General features: G+C 42.0%; 1 protein-coding gene across 1 annotated transcript in view; it reads left to right on the top strand.

The window, feature by feature from the left end:
- The window catches only part of MMP2 (matrix metallopeptidase 2), a 40,735-nt gene extending 35,360 nt beyond the window's left edge, over positions 1 to 5,375 (top strand). Inside the window, exons 11-12 of the mRNA XM_077830947.1 lie at positions 3,266 to 3,375; positions 5,272 to 5,375. Coding sequence (XP_077687073.1) covers positions 3,266 to 3,375; positions 5,272 to 5,375 — 214 coding nt within the window. The remainder of the gene's footprint in view (positions 1 to 3,265; positions 3,376 to 5,271) is intronic.
- Positions 5,376 to 24,093: the final 18,718 nt, after the last annotated feature.

Below are 24,093 nucleotides of genomic sequence, written 5' to 3'. Positions count from 1 at the left end.
TCAGGGAGTTAAAATAATGTTATGCAACATAAGTAACCAAATGCAGAATTCAAATGTCATATTATTATTTTTGTTATTTATCACATATTATGATGGTACCTAGAGGTTCTAACAAAGATGGGATCCTTTTATGCTAGGCATAGTAGTTACATATAGTAAATGACAGTTCCTGCACCAAAGAGCTTATATTTTAAATAGACAAGACAGACAAAGGCTGGGAGAAATTAAGGATTATCCCCATTTTACAGAAAGGGAATTGAAGCACAGAGAGACTTGACTAAAGTCACATAGAAAGTCTGTGGCAAACCTGGGGACTGAAACCAGATTTCCTGAAAATTATTCTTCCTTCCCAAATAATCAAAGTAATACTCAAAGAGTTGCACAGCAGGAAGTTTTGGCTAACTTTGTGCTACAAGGAAAGGACAGCTCCTTCACACCCATCCCTGACTAGAAAGTCTAACTGAGTCCCATGCTAGAAGGAAACGTTTTTAACCGTGGGTCTATGAGTGTGATTAAAATAGTATCAAATATCTTATGTTGTATCTGAAGAAAACTGGACCCATTTTATTTGATTTAGTGGAGTTGCAGGAGTATAACTGTCAGCAGGTTTGGGCACAAAAATAGGTTCTTAAAATTAGTTACCGGTCTGAGTGCTTCACTGAACTGCGGTGACTTACCTAAGGAATACACATCACATCAAGAAAGGAGTAGAGCTGGGAGCAGAATCCAGAGGTCCTGACATCCTGGCTCCTGCTTTAATCTCCAGACAGACCTTTCTCGCACATGGAATTAGGGCAAGGTTTGGTTTTGAGAACACACACTTTACATTCCAGGTAGAAATAAGAGCCAGTCATTAATTGATAATATAGAAAGACGGAAAAATCAGGAAACTCCTACGACAGATGTAATATATTCCAAAAGTTTCAAGTATTCTTTCAGTGAAATGTAAGCTATATCACACATCAAAGGTATATTAGGGTGTGTGAATCCTTTTTATATGAACAATAATTTCATGTTGTTAACAGAGTAGATGAAGTGTCTTTTTTATATCCTAGTAGTTATGAATTCCTATAAGTACATAAACTATCCTTTCAGAAAGGTTGCCATTTGAAAGACAAGTATGATTAATTACCTTTGAGAATAGCACTCTTCTTTTCCCCATTATCTGAAAATACAGGCATTGATCTTAAAAAGCAAAAGATTGCTTATCACTCACTTTGAAAATATTAACTATGCAGCTGATCATGTTTCATGTTTTCAAGTATTTACAATATAGCTACTTGTAATACTTCAAATTACAGACCGTGAGTTAGCAAAGCCGCTAGTTTGCTCCTGAGCACTCGCTGTTTTGATTAACTGTACATTTGGGTCTCCAAGAAATTTATCACTCTGATCTCAGACACTATTTCGATCAAAGCCCCTTCCTTATCAGTTGCAGTCACTGTAGAATGTATAATTTATTGTTAAGCAACTAAACAGCTTAACTGATTTATATCTGTATAAAGAAGATAGCAAGCAATCAAAAAACATTTGGTAAAAGGCAACTGTGTTTAACACAGACATTATAACCGTAAATATGCAGCTGCTTTATTTTATACAAGTACTCTGCCAGACAGAATGAAAATAACTACTTGGCAAAGTCCTTTTCATGTCATTATCACAAGCTTTAAACTGAGGTATAAGAAGGAAGCCCACTGCCTTCCTTTCAGTGTCTTCAGAACAGGATGGTTAAGCCAGGGAGGTTTACTGGGCTGGTGGCTAAACTTTTAAAACTTTACCGCAGGATGGTTTAGCCCCCTAAAGTAGGTTTTGCTTAACTAGTAATAGAAAAAATAGTCATGATTTTAAATCTCTCTCTGAATATATGGGTGTAATTTTGATCTAAGTTACATCAGTATAAACCAGGGGTAACAGTCAAAATCGAGAGGAGTTTAGGTGTGTAAAACTAGTAAGGGAGAGGAGAATCAGGCTCTATATAGAACAGGAATATAAACACTTCTGTAGACAATTTGTGTGTAGGAAGTGAGGATGACCATAAAGAGATCAGTCCACTATCACAGTTTAAAATGAGGCTCACTGATGCAGTCCTGTACTGGGGGCATAGGTACATCCATTGCTACTGTCCCTTGGTAAATCCTGCATACTCTCCTCTCTCCTCCTTCTGGGAATCAGTCTCAGTTACTAGGTCCATGTGAGGTGGCAAGCCAGGCTATAGCCTCCCTGACCCCTTGGGGATATCCTTAGGGTGACCAGATGTCCCGTTTTTAAAGGGACAGACCTGTTTTTTAGGACTTTTTCTTACATAGGTGCCTATTACCCCCCACCCCCTGTCCCGTTTTTTCATAGTTGCTATCTGGTCACCCTAGATATCCTTCATCCCAAGGGTCACAGAATGGGATTAGTCCCTGTGCTCCTATGTGCATAGGGACAGTCACTTGTGGATTAACTGTATGTGGGCTATGAAAATGGGGGAACGGCTTCTTACATCTTTCCTCTCCCTGTGCACAGGCTAGTCTAGAGCGAAGTGCCCGAAGTGAACAAAGCATGAGATCCTCAACTGGTAGAAATCGGCAAAGCTCCAGTCATTTCAAAAGAATGTTGGAAAGTAGATATGAGTTCAGTGGAGCTAAACTGATTTATACTAGCTGAGGATTTGGCCCCAAAAGTATAATGAATGAAAGTAATTGGGATGGTTTAAATTCTCTGTTTTTCCAAGCTAAAGTATTACTGGTAGTAACACATGTAAGGAAGTTTAGCTCTTGTAACCTTTTTATCATCACTGGTAGGGCTGTGTGAAAACAGTGAAGATTTGGGGTGAAATTTCATGCAAAACTATTTATAATTTCATTCTGGGTAATTTTTATGGCTCAGAAATGTCACTTTGAATGGCCATTATACATCAAACTGTGCCATTTTGAAAAGTTGCTGGTTGCAGAGCTCCTTCATTGGAATTACGTTTTGAAGTTTAAAATATGAATTTTGGGAACTCGATGTCGTTGCTCAGAAAAGGCGATCTGTGAGTGAAAGCGAGGTCCATGTTCAGTTCAGAACTGATTGCCTTTTCAAACAGAAAAGCTGAAAAAATTCACAGGATTTTCACAAAATTGGACCAGTTTAGTGAAACTGAAACAGTGTGAAAACAGAGTTACTGAATTTCACATGTGAATGTTTTGTACAGCCACAGTTGCTGGTGACTTCCTGAAAGGTAGTGTCAGACGCTACAATTAAATAAAGCCATGTGATTATGGGGCTTTATCTTCTGCAGGTACAATGAAGTAAAGAAGAAAATGGACCCTGGGTTCCCTAAATTAATTGCTGATGCTTGGAATGGAGTTCCAGATAACCTAGATGCGGTGCTGGATCATAGTGGAAGTGGTGAGCGGCAGTCTGTCATAAGTCATTATAGAGCTTCCTTTCAAGAGTGTATTGCCCTTGTCTACTTCTAGACTTCCTGGAGACATTCAATTCTAGTGGTTAATGAACATGCAGCCACTCCGTCATTCTGCTTGGCATGCTGCCAGTTGAAATAAGTTTTTCAGTTAAATATCCCATTGCTCTCAATTTATTCTTTAGGAATTATCAAAAGCTTTAGGAATTATTACATTTCCTGAACGTTTCTGGTTCCTGTAAAAAACAATCATCCTTTCAATCAGCACCACTTTCATGCAGTACATGTATTTAAAAAGTCTGCTACCATTGATATTGAAAGTATTTAAGCTCCCCTGACACTGATCCCTTGGAAAGGAAGTCTCTTAGAAATAGGGATTTAGTAGCAAAGGAATCCTTTGATTTTTAGTTCTCATTTTCCCTTTTTAGAAATGGGCAAACCAAATTAGATAACAAGTTCCTCCCCATTCCAAAACCATATTTAAAACAGCCCATTAGAGAACTGGTTGGAGTAGAGATGGGTTTGAACCATATTGTGGAATATGGAATCCTGAGGGGAGTCAGAATCCAAACTTGGGCCCAGAGCCAAATTTTGTCAACTGGAACATATCTCTACTTTGGAGGAGTTTTCTCCACTTGGTTTCCATTGTGGACTGGAAGTGGAAGTAATAATATACCTCAGGAAAGGGTCTTCTTCCAGAATACTTGACCAGAACCAGAATGCCAAAAACCTCATGGGGAAAGAGACTTCTCATGAGAAAGTCGGTGCAATGTTAGATTTTGTCTAAACACCTGAACTTTTGAATTGAATCCAAATTATGAACTGTTGGGGACTTACCCAACATTAACCTCATTGTCAATATAATTTGTATACTGGGTCTTCTTTTTGGCTTTATGTTTTATAAGCCATGTCTTGTCCATGGTAGCTTGAAGGCCTTAGTTTTTTTTCTGTCACTATGCTCCAGGAGGTTACAAACGTGTTCTATATGTGGAGGAATGTAAAAAAAGAATCAGTCACACACACGCACTATAAATGTGTACGACATAATCCTTAAGGCTTGGACTGGATGTCTGGGTCCACTTTCTCGGCTTTGCACTATTCTGGTGGTTGTGAAGCCTGAAAACCAGATTAGCTGCCTTCCTGTGAATTCTCCTTCTAGTCCAGGATAGGGTCAGCATAAGATCATGCCGCATGGCCTCTGATATAAGAAGTGTTCCAAGAGGAAAGGGCGTGACCAGGAACTCCTTGTGCCCAGGAGATTTCCCCACATGGCTCCTTGGAATCATGGGTGGCCAGTTAGAGTATGTTCCAGCACTGCTCTAATTCTCCCAGGGTCTGAATCAGACCATGGTAAGCTCCAGGACTGGGGGAATATATACAGGTAGCTTGGAGCCACCTTTGCTTCTTCCATCTTTGAATGTATCTCAGCTGCAGCTAAGGACCTAGTCCATGGTTTTCAGAAGTGGCCTGCCATTTTTGCACTGACAACTTCACAGGCACAAATGTTTGTGAGATGTCACAGAGGTGCCTACCTGTTCGCACCTTCATACCACATAGCTAAATTTTAAAATGACATTAATTGTGCCAGCAAATATTTGTGTGCATAAAACATAGGCTCACAAAATCGGCTTCCTTCAAAATAAGGCCTCTCTTGATAGCCACTCTGAATTTCATATATATATATATAAGTTATTAATACAAATGTAATTTTAAAAACCCTGTTAAAAACAAGACACAATTTCTTCTAAATATCCTTAGAAAAATTTCTTCTATTCCTATAGGTTTAGTATTATTATAGTGAAATAATAAAGAAACAAACAAAAACTATTATCAAGAATTGTGTTTTCCGTAATATATATCCTTCTTTTTTTCTCTCTTCACAGGGTACAGCTACTTTTTCAAGGACTGGTATTATCTAAAACTGGAAGACACTAGCTTGAAGATTGTTAAAGTCGGCAATGTAAAATCCGATTGGTTGGGTTGCTGAACTGTATAAAATATTAATAACCAAATACTTACTCTGTTTGTTATATGCCTTTTCTGTAACTAGAAATAGACCTGAATGCTAATTAATGGACCAGTCTGGTACTGGTACCAAAACACTAAGTACCAGTACTCTACACTTTCTTTCATCAGATAATTTAAGAGCGTGCACCTCCTAAATATACAAAAGATGTTTACTTACGTATCCCAAAAATAGGGTACAACTTTCCAATTTTCATGATCATCATAGTGATGCTAGTAGCAGAACATTCATCACCTTTTACTCCCCTGGTGCCTGAATCAAAATCCAGTGAAGTCAATGGAAACTGACGTCTTTGGACCTTGGTTCTGTCTCCTGTAGGGTACCAGTCCCAAATAGGCCCCAATGAGATGTACCAGCAGTGCACTTTGAGTTTTTTTTAATACAACTCTGAATATAGATGGACTTGTCTCAACGCTTGTCACCTTCTTGCAGGTTTTGGTCATCGTTTCCATTTATTTACATAGTAATACAGAAAGACTGTCAAAGGCACAGGTTGCCTCAGGATTTGATTTGTGTTGATGCATGATGGAATCATGGCAAGAAACTGTATTAAAAGTATTGTTTTAAAGTACTTTTTATTTTAATATCTTAGTTAAAATTTAGCAATTTGCTTCATGCACTTTGTTACTACTATCACTTGTGTATATGGACAGAATGGCTCAGATTTTTGAGGTCGATGCATTATACATAAAAAGCCAAGTACTAATGTTTAACTTGTTTTATTTTATTTTGTTTTGTTTGTTCTCTATAACATTGCGGGCTTTGTTTGTTTATTTGTTTACCTGCTTGCTTATACATTGGGCGATGGAAAATTTTCAATCTACTGCCTGATGGAATGTTTTTATTCATAAAAAAAAAAAGAAAATCCCACACACAAAATGCCAATGATACAAATAAAACCAAATGACGCTGTCAGTGATTCTCATAGACATGCTTCCTTGAATTGTTTGAATTTACAAAGCATTTTGGTAGCATGTTAAATTGAGTGTCTGTCAAAGGAAAGACAATATTAACCCACAACAGAAATGCATATCGGAAGCGTTTAGGAACTCAGGTTCAAATGCTCAGTTGGTGACTTCAATAGAGCTGCACCAATTTACACCAATCCAAATATTTCATAGAATCGTATGGTCAGAAGGGACCGCAAGGGTCATCTAGTCTAACCCCCTGCCAAATCCTGCGGGATTTGTTGTGTCTAAACCATCCAAGATAAACGGCTATCCAGCCTCTTTTTAATAACCTCCAGTGAAGAAGCTTCTACAACCTCCCTAGGCAGTCTGTTCCATTTTCCTACTGTTTTAACAATTAGGAAGTGTTTCCTGAGATTTGATCTAAATCTGCTATGCTGTAGTTTGAACCCATTGCCTCTTGTCCTGCCCTCTGTGGCAAAAGAGAACAACTTATTTCTATCTTTTTTATGGCAGCCTTTCAAGTATCTGAAGTCCTCTCTCATATCCCCCCTTAATCTCCTCTTTTCCAAACTAAAGATATCCAGTTCTTTAAGCCTTTGCTCATATGGTTTGCATTCCATCCTCTTGATCATCTTTGTCTCTTGCCTCTGGATCCTTTCCAGTTTCTCTACATCCTTTCTATACATTGGTGACCAAAACTGGACACAGTACTCCAGCTGAGGCCTAACCAGTGCCAAGTAGAGCGGTTCTATCACCTCCTATGACTTGCATGCTATGCCTCTGTTAATGCAACCTAAAATTGCATCTGCTTTTTCTGAAACAGCACCTCATTGCTGACTCCTGTTGGGGTTGTGATTCACAACTCCTCCCAGATTCTTCTCAGTAATGCTGCTGCCAAGCCAGTTTTCCCCTATTCTGTATTTGTGCATTTGGTTTTTCTTCCCTAAGTGTAGCACCTTACATTTGGCCCACAGCTGCAGAAGAGAGCATTATACTTCAGCATTTAGCTTCCATGTTTTTCCACTGCAGTAGCCTTTCCAGACAGTGCCATTTGTCCATTAGCCATGCCTTTATTCCCTCAATAGCCTCCTATCACCTTGTCTCTTATTGCCATTGGTCTACAACTTACTTCTCTGGTTAAAGGTGTAAGCAGCCTATGGCTGATGATGTAATTCTGGCATCTGTCAGGACATGATTGAATAAGATTGGGTATGGCATCTGAGCAAGAGACAAAACACATTGCTTCTACAATAGATGGCCTTGCTGATCCCAAAGAGTTCTCCATTCACTCCCAAGTCTTGATTCCAGGCCTTCTTTCACAGACATAGAAAGACGCAATTGAATAGCAATGCAAAGTCCCTAGTCTGAAAAGCAATGTTGGTGGGCCACCAAGAATGTGTAGTGTTTAGTGATTTTAGTTCAAATGGACAAACCCCATGTACTGTTAAAAGAGAACACTGAGAATATACAAAAAAATCATAGGACCAGTTGTTAACATGCGGTCAACTTTATCACAAATTCATCACACACATCTAATTATCTACTGTTGATTTATAATAATGTGATTTTAAAAAATCTCACAAAAGGAAACAAAGTGCAAAAACACATCTTTTCCCAATAATCTGGGGATGTAAAATTGAACTGAAACCTAGAATTAGCACTGCTGTTGGGGACCAAATACTGGCTAGTGTACAGACAGTGGTTTAGCAACTTCTCAGACTTTTTGGAGGGCCCAGAACGGAGCTCTTATGGTATGTGCACACATCTAGTGTATAAATCCACGATCACAATCAGGACACAAACTGCCAGCTAACTCTCACCCCTTCAGCACTGGGGCTCAAAAATAGCAATTAATCCGAAGACCAGACCTCTACAATCTGAGTAAAGGTGAAGTCTCTGCTAGCTACAGTATGATTAGGGCTATGTCCTCTGTAGACCAGTCACTTGAGGTCTGACATTTTATCCAGGAGAAAGTGATTATACACAGAGCTAGGCAGAAGATTTTAATCTGATATATTTGAGTGTCCGGGAGTTTTTGTTGCCGTGTTTTGCAGGTTTTAAAAAAATTTGGTGCAACCATTTTGTATTGGAAAGTAGTGACTCTAAAAGGAACTTTAGGGTTCATGGCGCATAACCAGCTAAATGTAAGTCCCCAACACAATGTAGTGGCTAAGAGAGCTAATGTGATTTTTGGATGATAAACAAGAGAATATTGAATTGTATTGTAATTGTATAGAACATTAGTGGCACCTTTACTGGAATACTGTGTCTAGTTCTTGTGTCCACACTTTAAAAATAATGTTTTAAAATTAACAAGTGTTCAGAAAACAACTACAAAAATGACCTGAGATTTGGGACACAAGTCTTACAGTCAAAGACTAAAGAAATTACTTGATCACAATCTGTAAGTACTTACATGGGAAGATTTCTGATAGCAGAGGGACCTGTAATCTAGCAAAGACATAACAAGATCCAATGGCTTGCAGCTGAAACTAGACACATTCAGATTAGAAATAAGGTGCAAATTTTTAACTGTAAAGAGAATGAACCATTGGAAAAACAGACCTAGGAATGTAGTGGATTGTCCATCACTTGAAGTCTTTAAACAAAATGGGATGACTTTCATTAAGAAGTGATCTAGCTCAATTAGAGTTTATAGCCTGTGTGATGCAGGTGGTCAGAATAGATTATCATAATAGTACCTTCTGGCCTTAAAATCTATGAAAGTTCATGTCAATGCTTTTTTTCTGCACCCATAGAGGAAAAAATATAAATGGTATGATTATTTTAAAAGCACAAGAAATCACAATATGGACTACAATATTTTCTTTCTTAAACTAAGATGGGAGCAATCATTTATCTAATTAACTCTTAGTATAAGTAGAAGTCCAAGAGACGGGATTTTTAAAAACCATATGAAACCTAAATGTTGCTTTTCCTAAAGAATGTCTAATTTGGTCACATTCAATCCATTTAAGTGTGTTTAAACTGAAAAACAGAGGGATCTGACTTAGAAATAGAGTAAGAAACATTAGAAATAAGCATGTACATCTGGAAAATGCTCAAATCGTTGATCGCTAGTATTTGACAATGCTGGCCTGCTCTAGTACAATGGTTCTCAACCAGGGGGCCGCGAGCAGGTTTCAGGGGGTCCGCCAAGAAGGTACGGCATCAGACTTGCTGGGGCCCAGCGCAGGAAGCCGAAGCCCAACTGCCTGGGGCTGAAGCCAAAGCCTGAGCAACTTAGCTTTGCAGGGCTGCCTCTGGTGTGGGGCCCTGGGCAGTTTCCCTGCTTGCTACCCCCCTAACACTGGACTTGGCTTTTATACGTGGAAAAACAGTTGTCACACAGACGGGCCGTGGAATTTTTATAGCATGTTGGCGGGAGTGGGGGAGCTCAGAAAGAAAAAGTTTGAGAACCCCTGATCTAATAGACTCTGGTATTTGTTGCAATAAAATTATGGTTGTGATTAAAGAGCATTTGTTGACGCGAACAGCCGAAGAAATGAATGGCTTTGTACCGTGTTTTTGTTTAAGAGGGGATGAATACAAAACGTCTTTCTTATTATAGTTGCTTTAGACCAATTGTAGTATACCTGTATCCCTGCTTTTAAAAAACATATGATGAAAAAGCAATTTCTAGTTATTAGAACCAATCTCCAGGGAATTGATCTCTACCTGTATAATTTTCTGCTTCTAGGAACACTGATCTATTCATATGAGAATGGTTTGGAAATCAGATGTCTGTCTGTTTACTTCAGGGCAATGGGTGCATGCAGCTTCCCAGATTAGCCTCTCACTTCCTGTGTAGAAGTCAAGTCTATTAATTAGGCTGCTTCCCATTAAAACAAAAACAAAACAGGTTGACCCTGGATCACCATTTGTTGCCCTGCAATAGTCTCAAATACAATTTTGAATCTTTGTGACCAGTTAACATGCGCTGATAAAGTCAACATGTTGGATAACTAATACTGTTCAAGGAACAACCTAGCCTAATTTTACATACATTGTTCAGTGTCTGAAGACTCCATATTTTCAAAATAAGCCATATGCACAATGAATCTATGAGAGATCTTATGGAGCATGGCTAATGTCTTCATGAAACAAAGTGAAAGTAAGGTTATGTTGCAGATGAAGTTAAAGCAGATGGGGAGACAAAGAATATATCAGGGCACATATTCAGAGATACTCAATGACGGGCTGGCACAAATAAATGTTAGTTTGAGCCATCAGAATGAAGTCTATCCTTCTGAAAAACCTCCTAAAACATTCTGAAGAATTAAAATGGAGATACAGACTGAAATTCACATATATATGGCACAGTACAGACTTGGTTACAAGTGCTGGTAGGCAAACCACAAAAGACATGGAGGACTGGTGTGATTTGGTTCAGATAATCACCCACGAATAGATCTAGGCATTCAGTTGGATCTAAATTTAGTCCAAATTACACATCTGATTTGTATAACCCAAAGTTAAATAGAGCATTAAAATTGAATTAGTGCAGCAGTTGGATATGGAACACTTAGTTATATTGCAAAACTCTTTGCTAACACACTCTTCGTATGCACAAAGTTGTAAAATGCAACGGTTGAGAGATTTCTGAAACACAACTCAAAAGGAAGTTTATATTGCAAATCTCTATCCTTCAGCTTTCAAACTCTGTTGACGTTTTCTGTGCCTGTGTAACTGAAAGGGGCAGGAAGCTGAATAGTGAGCAAATGAGGGAGTTAGATTTTCAAACATTGATGCCTTAACCACCTGACTTTGGCCAGTCAAATCACATGTCGTATGACTGCCCATTTTAAATGCTCAGCTACAGAATTTGACCAGCATGTACAGGTGCCCATTTCAATACTGGGTCCACAGTCAAAAATGAAATAAAGTAAAAGGTTCCATGCACCATTGATTCTTTCTTATTGTAACTTTCCAGGATATCAACTTCAGTGACAAGCTGTAACTTGAGGATGCACCGTTATTATTTTCATCCCTATCACCTACTTAACCAGAGTATCTAGGAGAAATCTCCGCATACAGAAAAATCTTATGAATTCTGAGGAGGAATTTGGGTCTTCCAGTGGGTTCTCCAAAAGCTAAGCTTTCATTATAATTTTTTTTTAAAAAAGACTTTCTGATTTCAAAGACAATGTTGACTAATTGTGTCTCCTTAATGAGACAGAATAAAACAATTGTAGTAAAAGAAATTATTTCTCTCACATACCACAGTGATGACCGTGGTATAAACCTCTTTAAAATAGAATATCTCAATTAACCATAAAGTCCAACTGTGGTCACTTAAATACCATCATTGCTAATCACTTCACAACTCCATTGACTTAAATGGAGTTACTCCTGATTTACACCAGTGTAAAAGCTAGATAAGGCCCTGTGGGTTTAAATCCCTCCACAAGCACATTAAGGGCATGTCTTCAGTACATGTTAACTGTGCATCATCTTCACCCAGGTTATTTCTCTCACATTATGATAGCTCAGGTTAGCGCAGCCCTACTATGAAATAACACTTGATCCCCTGTGTCCACACTGGTGTGCTGCACTTACTCGTGTGAGATACTGAGACTTGGGGTTGGGGGCGCATCCCATGGTTCTTTGTGCTGCAGTAAGATGAGCTGCTCTATAAATTCTTTCCCAGTGAAGTGTGGGAAAACTTGTCTACCTAAACTTGTCTGCCTTTTCTGGGCTCACGGAAGGCAGTGGAGGACCAATGGCATTCAAGTGGAACTTGCCTGTGTCCACAGTCCGGAATAGTTGAATTAGCAGCCAGCGGGTTGTGCTCACTCGAGCGTTAGCCTGTACCCCCTCTTGGGTCAGGCAACTCAAGTCAAAAGCATCACCACACTTGAGTTAAGAATTTCTGTATGTTGACAGGACTCAAGTGAGGAGCAACACTCAAGTTACAACCTGAGTCAACTCCACAGTAAAGACAAGCCCTAAATCTTTTGTTATGAGCGTGGGACTGGGCTGTCACTCAAAAGCACTCCTACCTTGAGAAGCTGAGTCTGAACTACCCCTTTTCCACGGTTACTGTCTGTGATGGGGCAGAGTGGAAGCCTGACAGACGAAGCCCCGCCCCGGAAGCCCTGCTGGGCATGCTCCAACTGGAGACTAGGTATAAAAGCCTGCAAAGCTGCTCGGTCTGGGCTGACCATTAGAGGAGGAGGCGGCACACCACCAGCTCCTGAGGAGGGACAGCCAACGCTCCAGGATCCAGGGGCCAGCCAAGCCGGGATACGCCCGGCATCCCAGACAGAGGTCTCGACAAGAGGGGACAGACTGGAGGACCCCGCCTCCCCCGGAGTGGAGAACACGACGTTGAGGGTAGGAAGTGACCCAGGGGAACTTTAGAGACAAGCAGCGTTAAAGCTGCACTGATGCTCGGCATGTTGCGGGCGGAGCCCCACCGAGCTAAGAACGAGGGGGAACCCCGCCACTAGGTGAGCCCTGGGTCGGGACCTGGTGGAGAGGACGGGCCCAGGTCCCCCTACTACTCTGGCCGTTGGGCCACCCTGCCCTGATACTTGGGGCGTGACACATGGACTTTGACCATTAGGGCCTGCTACCCCAACCAAGGGGCGAGCACGGGGAAACCAGCCATTGGGCCACATTGGGATGCCCTTAAAGGGCTGGGCGTGGGAACTTAAGAGCAGCGGGGCCCCAACTCCCATTCCACCCCTGCCACAAAGGGGCGCTGCGGTGCTGGACCCGTCACTCTGCCACCAGTGCCAATCTACATGTGGCAGCAGCAGTGACTGGCCTAGCATAGAGAGAGCACTGGGCAGCCACTGGAGTCTCAGTCCTTGTTGTCTAACCCTGCACAGAGCAAGTCTAGGTTCAATGCCAATGCCTTGTCTCCATCAGCATTCTCACCTTGGCTACCACTGCTAGTGCTTCTCCAGCAGTATCAGTGGTAGGGAATACTAGGGGGAAACGGAGACCAGATAGTGCTTTTCCTGCACAGGTCTCAAGACCCTCTACAAAAATAAGTAAGCCTTATGGACACCCCTTCACACAAGGAACATACAGCCCATGAGTTTAAGTGACTTCTTCAAGGACACATAGTGAGGAAATGGTAGAGCCAGGAGGAGACCTCTAGCTCTCTCAGGCGGGTGTCTTAACCACTTCACCACATTCTCTCCCTTCTATTATAATGCTGGGATAAATTCGAGTCCACTTAGGACTTTCCAGTGGTCATTATGCTATAAACCATGGCTACAGGGATTTTGGCAACCCTGGAGGTTGAATTAGGTACTCCTGTTCCAAAGCTTAACCCTTGACCTGAAGGAGAATTTCCACTAGTTGTTAGCAGTACAGGGTCTATGACACACAGTGGGGCAGTTCCAGTTCTATCCAGTCAAGGGCAGCGGTGTACATTCACTAACCAGTCTGTTACAATACATACAACTTAGAACATAGCAGAGGTTATAGTAAAATGCCACAGTTAACATAGACAAGGTGGATGAGGTAACAGCTTTTATCCGACCACCTTCTGTTGGTGAGATCGATGAGCTTTTGGGGCTGCCCAGTGCTCTTCTTCAGTTTTGGGAAATGTATTCAGAGTGTCACAGTTAAATACAAGGTGGAAGAGATTGTTTAGCATAAGTTCCTTTCAAGGTCTGGGAGTCCTACGCATGCCTATCACAACACGTGCTGTACCTCATCCAGTGCACTAAATGCCCCAACAACAACTAAGAGGGTGAAACCAGACACTTACTGTGCTCTTGAATGAACTCACACAGGAAAATAAGAGATGAAAACATCCTATCACCTGTGCATGAACACTTTTCACAAAGCGCGCACTCTATATCTGACCTATCAGTCCTCATCCTCCAAGGAAACGTGTACAACACCCTCAAAAGACGAGCCTGGGCACTTAAATTCATAATTTTACTACACACTAAAAATCATGGACTGAACGGACACTGGATTTATGGCTCATTACAACAATCTAAAACCCACTAAACCCCCACCCCACCCACAGCTGCCTTCCTTCCCCCGCTATGACTGGAGAGGTGTCAACAGTCCACTTCACCCCCAATGGCCCCTTGAAATATGCATTAAACATCTTATGCTAAACAATCTGTTCCACCTTGTATTTAGCTGTGAGGCTCTAAACACATTTCCCAGACCTGAAGAGCTCTGTGTAGCTTGAAAGCTGGTCTCTCTCACCAACAGAAGGTCCAATCAAAGATATTACCTCATCCACCTTGTCTCTCTAAACTTCTGGGACCCACACTGCCACTACAACAAAAATGCATATGGTTTACATAAGCAGTAAACACACCAGGTTAAAATAGAAACTATAGTAACCATATAGTATATAGTTAATGAACTTGTTATTAATTTTCTTCTTGCCATTTTGTTGTGATTTGACAAAGCAACAGTTTCCTGTGAATTTAAACAATTGTCATTAACTAGGCTGTATTTCAAGGAATCCCTGTTGAGGTTACAGAGACAAACCATCCCGATGTGTAGAAAGAATAGTAAATATGGCAGGCAACCAGCTTGGCTTAACGGTGAAATCCTAGCGGATCTTAAACATAAAAAAGAAGCTTACAAGAAGTGGAAGGTTGGACATATGACCAGGGAAGAGTATAAAAATATTGCTCGGGCATGTAGGAATGAAATCAGGAGGGCTAAATCGCACCTGGAGCTGCAGCTAGCGAGAGATGTTAAGAATAACAAGAAGGGTTTCTTCAGGTATGTTGGCAACAAGAAGAAAGCCAAGGAAAGTGTGGGCCCCTTAATGAATGAGGGAGGCAACCTAGTGACAGAGGATGTGGAAAAAGCTAATGTACTCAATGCTTTTTTTGCCTCTGTCTTCACTAACAAGGTCAGCTCCCAGACTGCTGCGCTGGGCATCACAACATGGGGAATAGATGGCCAGCCCTCTGTGGAGAAAGAGGTGGTTAGGGACTATTTAGAAAAGCTGGATGTGCACAAGTCCATGGGGCCGGACGAGTTGCATCCGAGAGTGCTAAAGGAATTGGCGGCTGTGATTGCAGAGCCATTGGCCATTATCTTTGAAAACTCGTGGCGAACGGGGGAAGTCCCGGATGACTGGAAAAAGGCTAATGTAGTGCCAATCTTTAAAAAAGGGAAGAAGGAGGATCCTGGGAACTACAGGCCAGTCAGCCTCACTTCAGTCCCCGGAAAAATCATGGAGCAGGTCCTCAAAGAATCAATCCTGAAGCACTTACATGAGAGGAAAGTGATCAGGAACAGTCAGCATGGATTCACCAAGGGAAGGTCATGCCTGACTAATCTAATCGCCTTCTCTGATGAGATTACTGGTTCTGTGGATGAAGGGAAAGCAGTGGATGTATTGTTTCTTGACTTTAGCAAAGCTTTTGACATGGTCTCCCACAGTATTCTTGTCAGCAAGTTAAAGAAGTACGGGCTGGATGAATGCACTATAAGGTGGGTAGAAAGTTGGCTAGATTGTCGGGCTCAACGGGTAGTGATCAATGGCTCCGTGTCTAGTTGGCAGCCGGTGTCAAGTGGAGTGCCCCAGGGGTCGGTCCTGGGGCTGGTTTTGTTCAATATCTTCTTAAATGATCTGGAGGATGGTGTGGATTGCACTCTCAGCAAATTTGCGGATGGGAGGAGTGGTAGATACGCTGGAGGGCAGGGATAGGATACAGAGGGACCTAGACAAATTGGAGGATTGGGCCAAAAGAAATCTGATGAGGTTCAATAAGGATAAGTGCAGGGTCCTGCACTTAGGACGGAAGAACCCAATGCACAGCTACAGACTAGGGACCGAATGGCTATGCAGCAGTTCTGCGGAAAAGGACCTAGGGGTGACAGTGGACGAGAAGCTGGATATGAGTCAGCAGTGTGCCCTTGTTGCCAAGAAGGCCAATGGCATTTTGGGATGTATAAGTAGGGGCATAGCGAGCAGATCGAGGGACGTGATCGTCCCCCTCTATTCGACATTGGTGAGGCCTCATCTGGAGTACTGTGTCCAGTTTTGGGCCCCACACTACAAGAAGGATGTGGATAAATTGGAGAGAGTCCAGCGAAGGGCAACAAAAATGATTAGGCGTCTGGAACACATGACTTTTGAGGAGAGGCTGAGGGAACTGGGATTGTTTAGTCTGCAGAAGAGAAGAATGAGGGGGGATTTGATAGCCGCTTTCAACTACCTGAGAGGTGGTTCCAGAGAGGATGGTTCTAGACTATTCTCAGTGGTAGAAGAGGACAGGACAAGGAGTAATGGTCTCAAGTTGCAGTGGGGGAGGTTTAGGTTGGATATTAGGAAAAACTTTTTCACTAGGAGGGTGGTGAAACACTGGAATGCTTTGCCTAGGGAGGTGGTGGAATCTCCTTCCTTAGAAGGTTTTAAGGTCAGGCTTGACAAAGCCCTGGCTGGGATGATTTAATTGGGGATGGGTCCTGCTTTTGAGCAGGGGGTTGGACTAGATGACCTCCTGAGGTCCCTTCCAACCCTGATATTCTATGATTCTATGTTCTTTACATCAGTAGCAAATCGATCCTCTGGGCCCATTTTGGACAAATGACTTTTCCGCATGGGCTTGCTTTTAACAGTACAAAAAACAACAACAACAAAACAGGAGCCTAAGCTTTCCTCTGTTTTAGGAAGAGATTCATGCTAACAAATGACCATGCACTGGGCTCTGTGGGATCTCTGAGGCAAAATATATACATTTACATCTAACTGCCTACATATACAAAGGGGAAATATTCTGTTCATTATTGGCTACACAGAAAGCTCATAAGATATAGCCATGAAAATCTTTTAAGTTTAAAGGTAGGGATATCTGTTGAGAACTAGAGGGGCGGGACCCAGAAACCCACAAGAGAAGGATAATGCAGTCAGAAAGACAGACCTGGAGGTGAGTCCAAAGCTGTCCGCTTAGTTTCCTGCATACCAGAGTCTGTCAAAGAGCTGCATGCTGCTATTTGAAACATACTACCTTCTGAAATTGCAATCCAAAAAGGAAGGGAAAGTAAAAGAACAGCAAAAATGGCATTCTAGATTAAACTGATAGCTTTGATATTTACAGTTGTACACACAATTACTATGATTTCATGCACAACCAGCCAGGTAACTTGGCCTTTTACACACACAATCAGTGCAGTTAAATGTGCATCTGTGATGGTTACACATAATTTTGCACACAGAGTGTATGAAAATCTAAGCTTTTTTGTGTAAAAATTCTGAAAATGCTTTTATATTTTAATGTATAAGACAGCTTTGCATAACAATATATTCTAAATATAATTGTTCAGAAATTAAACAATTTTTTTAAAATAGCGTAGGTGTTTATTAAGTACACGTACAACATTTTAAAACAGTGATTATGTCGATACATACAAATAGCTCATTGCTAACTAACAAAGTTCAATATCAACTTCAAGACATCCGCTCCAAAACCTCACTCAACACCCGCTGCCTCAAAAACAGATGGGCCACGCTCTGAGCAAGGATAAACAGCATAGTGACAAAAACCTACACTCACGTTTCCCCAGTAGTTGTTAGCAGTAGCGCAGCCATGGTGGGAGAATTTCAGAACCTCAGTGAAGAGGCAGCCTATGGGACTCACTCATGATGCCCACACCCCGAATACAGGCCTCCACATTCTTGCAATGCCGCGATGATGAAAAGCACTCATCAATAGACACTACCTTGGCAACTTGCTTGGCTGGCTGCCTGCCAAAGGGTGAGCATTCCCCATCTATTGAGGGTGCTGATTTAATCTATGCCCAGTTCTTCTGGTTGCTTCCTCAACTCTTTAAACTTAACCTCCCACTTCAAGTAGGCCACACCCAGACTCAGTCTCTATTAGAGGATGGACAAGCTGCTCACCTGCACTTGCAAGGTCAACAAAGATTGGAAGATAAAGCTGTGTGTCTTCCACATGCAGTACTGAAGACACCACAGCCTGCATTTTCCTGTCGCTCCTAAAGATCCCATGGAAACGGAGGGTGGCAGAACAGAAACCTTTGGAACCTTCAGCTGCCTGTAACTGCCCAGCGCTACCCTTTGGCACTTCCGAAGGAAAGGAACAGAGCCACTCCAAAGCGACTCTAACTCGCTTTCCGATGAAGAGTTTGTCAATCTTGCCAAAATAAACTCAGTATTAAAAGGATAATAGTTTAAATTTGCATTAGCCTGAAGTTTGTCAAACTGATCCCAGGGGTTATCCAGAGGTGGGTTCCTTCTCTATGTGACAGGAATTCAGAATATTATGGTAGTGGGGTTGTCTTTAGGTTTTCATCCACTCCTTTGATCTTGGGTTGCTGTGGAGCTTCATAGCCATGTCCTGCCTTCCATATGCCATCACAGCTGTAGTCCTGATGCCAAGAGGGCTGGCATTTTCTGAATCTATAACGCAGTTGAACTATTTGCAGTAAGATGCTATACAAAGATGAAAATCCTGCACCCTCCCTCGTACAAGACTTCAAATCTCCACCAGCCTAAGAATTAAGAAACTCAAGGTTAAATCTAAGCTTAGGCCTCCCACCCAGTGCGACGTCAGCCAGCCAATCAAGCCATGGAGACATTATTAAATACTCTGTGGTTGCCCCATGAAAGATCATGCTGACTACTGCCTTTCTCTTCTTTGTCCACCTTTTCAGCTCCTTTATTCCCATTTGTGCTGAACTTTGGTGCACTGGAGTATAATGCCTAAGCAGGGCGAATGACTGTTGTAGTAAGTAAACCAAGTTGAGGCCATTTATTTAAATGCAAGTTTTGCATGTGATAGGAAAAAGCCAGACCATTTTTCTCTCAATAGTCAGTGCACTAGCTGCTGCACTTCAGTCCATCTTCTCTACAGAGTTGGAGAGAAAGTTCATTACATATTCCCCTCCTAGGATTTTGGTCCATTCTTTCCCCACTAATATATGCACCCTTTTCTGAGGCCTCTGCCAACTCTCTTGTTTGGCAGTGCCAGAGATGAAATGGGAGGACATCTTGGTACTTTGTTTCACACACACACACACACACACACACACACACACACACACACACACACACGCCATCTGACTTTCTTTCAGCAGCTTGGGAAGTCCATGTGCCAAATGCAAGGGGTTTGTGTTACTCCTATTCAACAGCCTAAACAATATGCTGAGAAAAGGGGTAGCCAGAGAACCAACGGACAACATGATGAAGTTACCTGTGCCTGTCTCACATCAAGGTGACAACATTAGAAGGAGGCAGCCTTCTGTTTCCTCAACAGCCTCCCACCATAGGGCAGGCAAAAGCTGCAAGTCCTCACCCTCAGCATACTTGTACGGTACTTATTCTGTCCTCCCTTAGCTGTTCTCATTTAAATGTTGTCTCTCCCTTCTGTCCCACTGAAGCATTTGATTGATTGAGAAGCCAGAGGTCATCTTCCCTTCCTTACATACTTCTAGATGGGTAACCATCACCGACCAGATCAAGCTCCCTCTGCTGGACACTCACCAGGCTGATGGGTTCAGATCCAAACACTGGAACCTGTATGCTTCTACCCTCCGGATCCGAGCAGTCTCCAAGCACTTGTTCTGGCCTCTCAGGCTCACAGCTAGGGTGCAGATACCCTGTCTAATATCCATTCTTGCTCGGCCTTCAGGTTTGCTCTCTGTCCCTGTAACAAATGCTTTCTCTAGCTAGTTCAGGTCTGGTAGCTCAGAGTACATATCTTTTTAATGGAAGCTTCTACGGGGGGTCCCTGGTATACATCTCCCTCTTACTCGTTTTTTAGGATATCCATTGCTCATCAATAGGGGAATGTGTTTGATTTATGTTGGTCCTGATCTGCATATCTGTCGTTTGCATGGATTGGGACCGACATGTATTGGAACACGTTCCCCTGTACTTGCATCTGCCAGCTCTGTTCAAGGCTTATTACCTACGGAAGATGTTCTCCATGCTGATTAAGGAGATGGCAGGTGAAGGAAAGCCCAGTACAAAGGAGTTTTGGAAATCCTGCAACATTTTGAATGGCGTGGAAAACAATGATGCATCATGGGAAGAGGTCACTTCTCAATGTATGAATGGTGTTTAGTGCCGTGCATGGCTGGATGCTGTCCACAGCTTCGTGGGATTTGATGCCATTCCTGTTCTCGAGCAAGAAATTGTCAAGTTGGTGAAAGATGTCAGCTTTGAGGAGGTGGAGGAGATGTACAGGAGTTGTTGGAGTCTCACCCTGACCAACTGACAAATGATGGAACTGATTGAGCTTGACCAACAACGGATATCTGAAGAAAGCAAGGACGATGATGATTATGACATAGGGCAGGAAGCCAGGAGTCTGAAAACAAAGAATCTCTCCTATTTCTTTGGATCGCTGGATGAGATGACGGAAATCATACAGAGTGGTGATCCTTTTTGTGAATGGTCTGCCAAAGTCTCCAGGCCTCTCATAGAATATCAGGATTGGAAGGGACCTCAGGAGGTCATCTAGTCCAACCCCCTGCTCAAAGCAGGACCAATCCCCAATTTTTGCCCCAAATCCCTAAATGCCCCCTCAAGGATTGAACCCACAACCCTGCATTTAGCAGGCCAGTGCTCAAACCACTGAGCTATCCCTCTCAATGATGCAGTGGCTTGTTACAGGGAGCTCTCTTATTCAAAGATTCATGCAGGAGCGCAGACGTCAATAAAATCCTTTTTAAAGACTTCTGCAACCAAAAAGCCAGCCACGGAAAAGCCAGCCCAAGAAAACCCAGCTGCCACCCCTACCTAAGTTTAGTGTAATTGACACTGCTTTATACTGTATTACTGTACTGTATTGACTATATTAAAATGTTCTATGTGTTTGAATGATGTTAGGAGGGTTCTACATTATTTTATTCAATGTTTTATGTGTACAATGTGTACTATATAATCTGTCATTGTAAAAAGATACACTGTTTAGGCAAAAAGAGCATTGTCATAGGCGAGTGTCGTGAAGATGTGAACACATCCGCCCCCTTATTCCATTATTTCTTATGGGGAAAAATTCCCCAGTATTCGTCATTTCGGTATCCATCGCCCTTTACAAGAATGCAACCCTAGTGTATACAGGGGATCCCCTATAACACCACTTCTTCTAAGCTTCTAATACCTCTTATTTGTTCTCCTTTTCTACTGTGGAATTTCCACTGCTCTAACCCCATGATCAGCAGACAGCTTGGGATAACCAGTTTCTTTCAGCTTGGCCAGTCTCTTTAGCGTATTCATTTTTTTTACCAGGGCAAAGACATTAGATGTTAATGACTTCTTTGATTGTCCTATAAGCTGCTTCTAGACAGTGTGCGTAAATGTGAAGTGGCATGCTGTCTGTGTATGCAGGGCATGCATTGCATGACCGACTGGCTGTGCATTGTCTAACTGGCAGCCTGCGGGCCACATCCAGCCCGTGGGATGATTCCATCTTTCCCTCATGGAGGACAGCATTTTGTAGAATGTGGCGTCCTCCGCATTGCATGACCTCATACTCACGGTATGTGCAACGTCACTCTGCCTGGAGGATGCCATTTTAGGCCAAGTGAGTTGTTGCATACCTTACTAAAACTGTCGTGGAACAGCACTCCACTGGATAGGGCACATGCTCCCTGTCAGCAAATGGCTGATTCCATACACCCTAAGGATTAGAGTTATACATGGAGTTCATAAAAATCAATCAGAATTCATAAGTCTGACGTCGACATATATGGGGCTCAATCCTACCCTACCCTAATAGCTGAAGAATGGTGGCTAAAGCACTGACCAGACTCAGGGGCTCTGGGGTCAAGCCCCTGCTCAGCCCCAGACTTTCTGCATGACCTGGGACAAGTCACTTAGTTCCATATCTTGAGTAAAATTCTGTGGTTTGTTACGCAGCAAGTCAGACGAGATGTTCATAATGGTTCCTTCTGGCCTTACAAATCTATTAATCTATAAGAAAGCACATGTTTCCACTTAGCCTGTGAATTCCATGACGGCACAGTAGCTGATTTTTAGGCATGTAGTAATAGGGCTTGCAATACTGTTTTGTACAGATGAAAGACGATGATGAGGTAGCTCTGTAGTGTTGGGAAGTATACACTGCCATATGGGAACCTATACTGCAAACTCCACCTTACGTAATTGTTTAGGGATCTGATTCTGAGAGGTACTGAACACCCACAAGTTTCTTTGAAGTCAATAGAAGTTGCACGTGCTCAGACTCTTATAGTAAACTTGTGTTTTATACTGTTGATTTGTTCAGTTTAGGCACCAGGTAATTTGAGGTCTACTTACCGATGGAAGCTTCCATCACCAGGACATTACGGTGTGTGGCTACAGAAGCTGAATAATGACGTTGTCCTGGTTCTCTGAGGAAAAAATTATTCACAAAACTGTTTGTATATTAAACATTGCTACACCTTCCAGCCAGTGGCATCATTTGCTATGGGACACGGGGGGGAAGTTGCCCCCTCAAAATAAACTTTTGATAGGTCTATGTGCTCCATTATGTCTTCCACTTTCTGCCCCACCCAGACGTTGGTCACAGTCGTTAGGAAAGCAATCATTGTCTAGTTTATCTCCTCCATGATACTGTTCAGGACAGAGAAAGTTCTATATGCTGATACAATTTTCCCACCCCAAATTTCTCTCAAATGATGCCTCTGCTTCCACAATGTACACCTCATTGCATACCATTTTGAGAGTGAAACTGGTCTAATTTCACCCTGGCATATGTTCAACTCCTTTCAAATGAATGGATTTTTTCTGGCTTATGCTCACAGTAAGTTTGGCTCCTTGACTCTTGTTCAGTTATTTTAACCCTCTGATAGCAAAGGTAGAAGAGAGAATCTGACTGACAGCCATTCTCCTGTCTCTGCCATGCCCTATCTGTAGCTGTGGTTTGCAACTAGGATGAAAGGAAGAGATAGCAGAGACTCCACACAGTCCTAGTGCTGTATTTTTAACAGCTGTGCATTATTGGAAGGGAATACGTTGCTGGACTCAGGCTAGGATATGAGTTTGTGCTAAGCAGGATGTTTCCCAAATGTCACTATCTTACTAAATGACATGGAAGGACTGTGTGATGTATAGTGTAATGGGCCATGCTGTTTATACAAGAAGCAAGGGGATATGGACCCTGGAAATCATTGTTATTGGCTGACTTTGACTTGAGTTGTGACCAAAAAGAAAAACAAATCTATGCTTCCTGGACATGCAATACTTGAAAGTTTCAAAGGCATCTAAAGAAGTTTGGTGCATCGTTTCATTGATATTCAATATGAGGTAGGTGCCTAATTCCCTTAGGCTCTTTTGAAAGCATTAGCCTCAGTTTACATCTGAAGTCTTTCTACTAGATGTTTTCACTCAGGCAATTCGGAAGAATCAAACTCATTTAAGGTTATATTTTATATGGTTTGAAATTTCATGCCTTATATCATTTGCATTGGTGAGGACCTTTTCTGAGCATAGTTTTGGAAGTAATTTATTCCATCCCTCTGTGAATAACTGTAATAGCAAATTTATGCAAAGAAAAATGGAGGCAATGTTTATAAGAGTGCTGACTTGGTTATTTACAGTTAGTACCTGTAATATGTAATTACTAGAACTAGTGTGAAAATTACAAATGAAAAATGAGGAGAAAGCTTTTGGAAAATGGTTGTGATTTTGGTGCTAACTAAGCTTCCTACCAGCAAAAGCTTGGGTTCCAAATAAATGCACAAAACGCATGTGCAATTGTTCACACATATACATGCCTAACTTGCATGCACAGCTTCTATGGTTGTAAGCACAAAGTGGGTAACTGTGGGTCTGAGCGAAAGCATTTCCACTG

Source organism: Eretmochelys imbricata, chromosome 12 (genome assembly GCF_965152235.1).
Source record: "Eretmochelys imbricata isolate rEreImb1 chromosome 12, rEreImb1.hap1, whole genome shotgun sequence".
NCBI classification, from domain to species: domain Eukaryota; kingdom Metazoa; phylum Chordata; order Testudines; family Cheloniidae; genus Eretmochelys; species Eretmochelys imbricata.
The sequence above is the reverse complement of the archived record's forward strand: the minus strand, read 5'-3'. Positions and strand labels throughout refer to the sequence as shown.